The sequence below is a fragment of the Condylura cristata genome, unplaced genomic scaffold (assembly GCF_000260355.1).
Source record: "Condylura cristata isolate star-nosed mole 26May11 unplaced genomic scaffold, ConCri1.0 scaffold00001, whole genome shotgun sequence".
In the NCBI taxonomy this organism is placed as follows: Eukaryota; Metazoa; Chordata; class Mammalia; order Eulipotyphla; family Talpidae; genus Condylura; species Condylura cristata.
The window spans coordinates 1,427,740-1,435,220 of record NW_004567102.1 but is presented as its reverse complement, the minus strand read 5'-3'; the positions used below and the strand labels follow the sequence as shown (position 1 = coordinate 1,435,220).

General features: G+C 53.7%; 1 protein-coding gene across 1 annotated transcript in view; it reads right to left on the bottom strand.

The window, feature by feature from the left end:
- SYNGAP1 (synaptic Ras GTPase activating protein 1) overlaps positions 1-4,373 on the bottom strand; it is a 27,614-nt gene extending 23,241 nt beyond the window's left edge. The window contains exons 1-2 of the mRNA XM_004673383.2: positions 4,256-4,373; positions 1,970-2,075 (exon numbers count right to left, since the gene is read on the bottom strand). Of these exons, the coding sequence (XP_004673440.1) occupies positions 1,970-2,075; positions 4,256-4,360 (211 nt within the window). The 5' untranslated portion in view covers positions 4,361-4,373. The remainder of the gene's footprint in view (positions 1-1,969; positions 2,076-4,255) is intronic.
- Between the last annotated feature and the right edge of the window lie 3,108 nt (positions 4,374-7,481).

The window sequence follows — 7,481 nt, the reverse complement described above, 5'->3', positions numbered from 1 at the left end:
GCCGCTGCCGCCGTTGCCCGGGCCCCGCCGCCGTTGCTAGGCGACCGCTGCTGCCGTGGCCGCCTCTGTCACGAGCCCCGTCGCCCGGAGACAGCGAGAGAGAGACGGGGGAGGGGGGCGAGGGGACCCCCAAAACCAACCGGGCCTCCTACCATCCCCTCCAGAGCAGGACCCCCCACCACCAAAAACCTCGGCGAGAACGAGGGGCTGCGGCTCCACCCAGCAGAGGAGGAGCCCTGAATTCCAATGCCCCTCAAAGGTCCGGCGACCTCTCCTGGGCTCCAGCGTCCACAGCCTCCGCACACACGTTCGCGGACTGGGGCTCCTAAAGCCCCAAAGACCCTTACGACTCCTGCACATCCTCATTGCTCCTTACACATTCTATGTGCCCCCTGAAAGCCCCAAATGTCTCCAGCTATCAACTCTCTTCACCTTTCACTAAACCCTCCCCCCGATATATACATATATAAAAACCTACATACGTATGCACACACACTCCTAGACTCAACCCCTACTGCAGCCCCAACACAACAACCTTCACATACCGTGCCCAAGTGCAAACACACACGGGTACCCCCACCCAAAACACGAGATCCATGCCAGAGCCCCTGCACCTTGAGGACCTGAGGTAAGGAGAACGACGGTGACTATGTGAGCAGAGACAGCCAACAGCAGGGCAAATGACAGACATGCTCCGTGAGTATGTGGCCACTGTGGCCTGGACACACAGGTGTGCACATGTGTACATGTGAACACAAACATTTCCCAGACATGGACACGACACACACACAGATGTGGCAGACATCACACATTTTCTCTGTACACACTACACCACCAACTGGTTTTGCCTCACATAGATGTGCTCCCACCACATCACTGGCCACCCACCCAGGCAGGGCCTCAGACCTGGCCCCCAAGGGCAGTGAAGCTTGGACCTCTCAGAAGAGGCTGAAAGGAACCACTGGATACTTGGATCCCTAAGGGGAGAGGGAGCTGATGGTCGGGGTCACCAAGGGTTGGGGGGCATAGTGGACGACCTGGATCGCTGGTCCTGGAGGGGAAATACAGTGGCAGGGGGCAGTGATAAGGGGGTTTCCGGGGGCTGAGGGCATCTCGCTGCACCTTGGCTGCAGATCTCTGTTCTCTGCCTTCATCTCCCCTCACTGTTCCCATGGAAACCTTTTAAGCGAACTTCTCAGGAAGACAAAAATCTTTTTTTAAATGACTAAAGAGGGGGGTGGAGGGGGGCAGAAAGAGGGAGGGAGGGGAAGAGACAGATGGAGAGAGGGAGAGAGTTGGAGAGACAGACTGAGCAGCTAGCTTTACAGACAGACAGAAAGAGATGGGGGTCTGATGGAGTTCCACGGGGAGCAGAGGGGAAAGACAGGAATCAAGAGGAGAAAATAAGAGAAACAGGGGAGGAAAAAGAAAGGGGGTGATAGAATTGCAGAAAATAGAAGCAGTCCATGAGAAGGAAAAAGGGGGCAAGAAAAAGAGGGAGGGCCCACAGTCCAGAAGGTCTGGAAGAAGAATCCGGAGCGCGGGGGTGGGGCAGAGGTCTGGGGGGAAGGACAGAAACTAGGTCATTAACTCCAAAATCCCAGACCCATGCCAGGGAGAGGCAGGGGCAGGAACACTCGGACAGGAAGCTAAAGATCTAAGGAGACTATTTTTTGCAAACGTCAGGAAAGCAGTCAAACTTCGCTGCTGGAGAGGAAAAAGGGAGCGCAAGCGAGCAAGGACCCAACTGGGCCTCTCACCCACAGCTCCTCGTCCCGCTCCACACCCCAGAGGAGGGCGCCTTCTCCTCTAGGCTCCCACTCCCGGGATGCGAGACTCAGTCTCCGCCTCCTCCCATCCCTGACAGCTCCCTCGGCAACCCGGCTTCCCGCCTCCCCTGCAGCCGCGTCCACCTTCAGCCCTCTCCCCGCGACTGTCCGGGGCTCGAGAACCTGCTCGGCCGCCGTACCATGCTCGCCGTGGGGCCGCCCCTCCACCGGCACGGAGACTGTGCGTCTCAGCAGTTTGTTGCGGCTGGACTCGCTCCTCCGGTCCCGGATCAGAAGGGGGTGTATCTAGGGGATGCGGGGGTGTGTCAGACCTCACGGGCCCTGGCTGGCTCTCCTCTCCCTCCCCCACCAAGGAAGGCTGAACCTCCCTTTCCGCGGGCCGCCCGCTTTGGGGCCTCGGCTGCCCTCCATACCTTTTAAGTGTCTCTGGGTGAGTCCATACCTCCTTCCCTCTCTCCCCCAGCCTCTCCAAGCCACCCTCCACTTTTCTCCCTCCATCTCTTCTGACACCCCTTCCAGAGTATTCTGCCAAGCCCTACTCAGCTCTTCCTCAACCCCTCAGGACTTAGTTACGCCCCCAGCCCACGTTCCCCTTGACCTTCACTTCCTCCATTCTCCCTGCTTTCCTCCCAACCTCCCACCTCTCTCACCCCCTTCCCTCCCTCCGTGCCTGTCACGGGGGTAGCAGAAGCTGCATTTATAATCAGGATCCACAGCTTGTCTCCCTCCCACGGCCAGGCTTGCGGCCAGACTGGGACCCAACCTCCCCACCTCCCAGAGGGCCTGGTCACCTCCCCCCACCTTTCATCTCCGTCCCTGGCCCCTCCCCATTCAACCTACCACTTCCCTTCTCCCTTTTTAGCCCTGACCCCTCCCTAAGCCTCATTCCCAATTACCCCTTTACCTCCTTCCCAACCCCTACTTCTACTAGGGCCCCAACCCCCTCCACCAGTCCTCAGCCCATCCATTTCAAACTTACTGTGCCTCTATACACTGCTCATTTCCCCAATTCTATACACTGCTCATTTCCCCAATTCTATCTCACCAGCCCCCCCCTCCAGATTCCTGCTCCAGCTTCTGGCTACTACTGATAGCCCTCAGCTTGCTGGCCACCGATCCCCTGGACCTCCCTCTCCTCACCCACTGTCGTCCTCTTCCACCTCACAATAGTCCCCTCTCCTGTTGGTTTCCCCAGTTCATCCTGTAGATCCCAAATCCCTGGGCAAGTAACCATTAGTAAATCACTCAAAAGCCCCTCAATTTCTAAAACTTAAGACTCCCAAACCACTTCTCCCCTTAAAGTGACCATGGCCTCTGCCAGACACCTTGACTTTACTCTGTAGCTTGGAAGTTCTCTAACCAGTCATCTCTCCACACACTCACTTGTCCCCCAGAAACCCTGGTTCCTGGTGACACTCAAACTTGGTCGCTAGAAACCCACGGCAGTCCCAATTCCAAGTCCAGCCGTGCCTCACCACACCCTCCCCAGCAGCTTTTGGGGGAACATTTCTCATCAGCTACCCTATTACTCTGTAAATCTAGTCTCCAAAGCCACCCCCACTCCCTGAATCACACCTCTGGGCATCCTTCCACCCTTCGCATTTGAATCCCCAATTTCCTCTGATGGAACTTCCGCTGCTGACCCACACTCCAGACTCTATTCTTTCACTTGCCCACCTTTCAATCTCTGGTCCCAGTCTCCTCCCACCTCCTCCTTTAACCACACCCCCCTACTCAGTTACCTCATCCCCAGCCATTTCCCTTATAGTCCTTCCTAAAGTCCAAGCAATCCTTGGGGAAAGTCTTCTCAATGTCTCTCTAGACCCAGGCACAGGCACTGCTAGCCACCCACGCCAAGGCCCACTGACCTCTTATTTTTCCCAGTTCCCTCCAGCACCCCCCTCCCCTCTGCTTCAATACGCTCTCCTCTTTGCCCCCTCAAGTTTCCCAAAGAGCCCACTGTCCCCTGCTAGTTCTGAGCCTTATCAGTTTGCCCCACCTGACAGGAAGGCCTGGGAGTGATGAGACTTGCTCAGTGGGGGAAGAGAGGGGTCCTGAGGAGGGTCCTGAGGATCATTTTGGAGGTGATTCCCCAAAGTGATCCCCATTTTTTTCACCTTTCTCCAAGCCCTTCTCCAAGTTTTGCTTTCCCATTCTAACTTATCCTTCAACATGATCTAGTGAAAGGAGGCACTCCCAAGTCTTCAGAACACAGCTCCCCCCAAACACTGCCCATGGCTTCAGAGACACCCCACCACCACCACCATCAGCAGCCAAGATGAGGCTGCCATTTTTATCACATCTCAATGGAATATCAGTGGCCACCTTCCTCCCACTGCTACAAGTTTCTCTCTTTTCTGTCTTCTCTGTATCTTCACCCCTTCACTGAGGACTCTCTCCATCTATCTTCCTACAGTCTCCCATGCTACCCAGAGATCTTTTCCCCAGCTTCTCACCCTGCTCACCTCGTCCTCATCCAGCATGAGAAGCTGGTTCCCCGAGATGATGCAGAACCGAGGGTTCCAACCAGGACGATCATATGGGGAATGAACGTATTGGGTTCGGTGCATAGGGGGTCCCCGTACATCTGGGGGACAGAGACACACAGAAACAGTAAGGGAAGCTCTGTGCAGTTGGGAGGCCTAAAATGACAAACGAGTCCATCCATAAAAGTGGGAGAAGGGGACTCTTTACCCGCCTCGAGGAAATCACAGATGGGGTTGAAGCACCTGGTAACTTAAAAGGAACAGAAGATAAGCCTCTATATCGGGGGGGGGGGAGAGGGGGGCAGAGGAATCACATCACGGGGGGCTCTGCAGATTTAGGGGAATAAATACAGAGGGGGTGGCTCAGGGAGGGGAGTTGCAGCATAACAGAGAGGGTACAAGTTTGGAGCACAGAAGTGGATGAAGGCAATCTCCATCCACTTCAGAAAAAATAAGAGATGGCACAATTGGCATAGGAAAAACAGGTTGATCTGGAAAGAGCGAGGGCATCCAAATTACTGCAGAAGACAAGGTTTTGGAAGGTGGCAGCACCCATCTGCAAGAGTAAAAGGGAAGCTACAAGGCTGTGAGGAAGGATGGGACTGGGGTAGGAACATTTGGGCCATGAGATTCTGGGATCTAAACATCTGGAGTACAGGAACTGAGGGAGCTTACCTGTTCACAGAATCAGAGACAGGAGAGGGCCTCCCCTCTTGCCTCTTCTCCACCCCCTACCCCCTCCTCCCCTAGCCCAACCCTGCTCATCCTTGAGGGAAAGTTCTAGTTCTGGTGGTAGGGGGAGGACGGATCCTGTCAGCATCTGGCTGTGGAGGAGCCAGGGAGTGAGGAGGTAGGAAATATGCCCTTTTTTGAATGAATAGTGACAGAACTGCTTGCTTCCCCCACTCCATGCCAGGAGAGCAATGATTCTGTGCTGCCCCCCTCCCCATCTAGTCTCCATGGACAGGATATAGACACCAACTCCTTAGGTTAGGAACCTCACCAGTCACAGTGAGGAGCCAGAGGAGGAAAGAAAGGAGGGAAGAATGAAAGATCCAAGTCTGTGACATAGAGGGGGCCTTCAGAGACTTAAATCTGGGGCTGGGACAAAACTTCCAGAAGAGGAAGTAGACTAAGGGTCACCCATGCTCAGTGACACCTCCCCGAGTCCCTCTTCCCCAACCTGGCTTCTTTTGCCTCCTATCCCTGCAAACTGTCCCTCTTTTAAGCCCTGATGTTACATACCGTCACAAGGAGGTAGGTGTGGAAGAAAAGTCAGATTGATGACATCAAAATGATAAAAATTAGGCTTAAAGGTATCGGAGTGAGTGTGTGGAGGAAGACAAAGCAGAATCTGTCACCTTTCTAGAATATTAAACATGGGCATATGCAGGACAAGTACCATGTCTTTGAGTTTCATTGCAACTGAATGCCCCATGTAGGACAAGTGAAAGATCTATTCCCTTCCTGTCTATAAGCAGGTCCTTCAAATTTAGCCAACCTGCAGACTGGAGTCAAAAATGAACACTGAAAATTTAGTTAATTAGACATTCAATACTTTGAAACTCTCACTAACTATCTCAGTACCATATGTAGTACTCTCTAGGTAGGAGATCACCAGTATCTAGGCTCCGAGATTGCGGGCACTTGCAGGCAATATGTCCAGCACTCAGACTCTGAGCAACCCCAGAGGAGAAATCTGTCAGTGCACATGTTCATTATGGGAGAAGCTGGTTTAAGCTGCAGCCACAGGGAGGCAGATTAGACTTGGAGGAGTAGGTACCTTCCTCCTGGGAGCAAGGAAGGACACAGGGGAGTTAGCTTAAGAGCAACTCTGGACACACACACATATCGTCTAGACTTAAATAAGGATGATTCTAGGAGGCAGATGCAAGAAAAAGAGGAACACCGCTGAAAAAGGCAATTTACTAGGATGAGAAATCCCACAGGGCTCAGATGGGGACCCCTTGAAGGCCCTATTTAAGCCATCAACAACTGTGTGCACCCCAGATGTCCAACACTCCAGGAAGCAGAGGAAACCAGAGAAATGGAAGGGGTGATAAGAGTTGGGCTATTAAGGGAATGTGGGTAGGACAGACTAGTGACAAGAAATGGGGAATGGTGTAGGGAACAGAGGGTGGGCTAGGGGACAAATGGCAGGGATGGAGCGAAGAGAAAAGGAAGAAGAAATGATGTTGTAAGTTCCTAGGAACAAGGAAAATACCAGAAGGGTCCAACTGGACATGGGGCAGAGGAAATGAGGTGTACCTAACAGAGAAACTAGAATAGGGAATCAAGAAGGGGAGGGGGTGGAGAAGTGGTAGAGATACAGGGGAGCTACCACATAGAAGAGAAGGAGGGAGACAGAATGGACCCCACAGAGGGGACTGATACAGGGAAAAGACAGAAGGGGGACCCATATAAGGAACGGACACCATATGGGGGGAAAGATATAGGTGATGGACACCAGAGGAGGGAGGGGTAATGGAAATAAGGATTAGAGGTGGGGGAGGGGGTAAAAGTGATGAAGTGAAAGAAGCAGATAAGCTCCCAGGCATATATTTCACTGGTCAAGGGCCTTAATGAGGGTTAGCCTCTGGGGCAGGGTCCTAACCTGCCCCCCCCATTCCCATCACTCAATGTTACTTGTATTGCCCACCTCCCCCCAACCCCCCAACAAACATAGATATTTTGGACCTCCCCCTGCCCTGGTCTCTCCTCCCCCAACCCATTCCCTCACTCTCCTCTCTTCCCTCCATCTGGACCCTCCATCCCCCCCCACTGCCTCCCTCTCTCTCCATCTGGCCCCTTCGGCTCTCCCTCCATCTTCCTCTCTTTTTCAACCCCCTACCATTCTGAGCCCCCCCAACCACATTCTTACCCCCATCTTCTTGGCCTCTCTTCTCACCCCAATGTTTTCATTCCCCCCACCACCCCCTTGTAGCCCCTTTTCTAAGATATTTTCCTCATCTCTCTCTCAGCTCCCACCTCCAAATTATTTCTGCATCTCTTCCCCCAACCCTATCTTTCTACCTTCCCACCCTTTCTGGCTATCTCTTTCCCGTCCCCTCATCATTTTCCTATCAGCCCACCTTCAGGACCCTTTCCTGGCCTCTCCGACCCCCATCTATCACTATCCTCTGGTCCAATCCCTCCCTCCCTATTGCTCCCATCCCTGCCTTCCCGGTCCGCCTCTCTCCCTCCA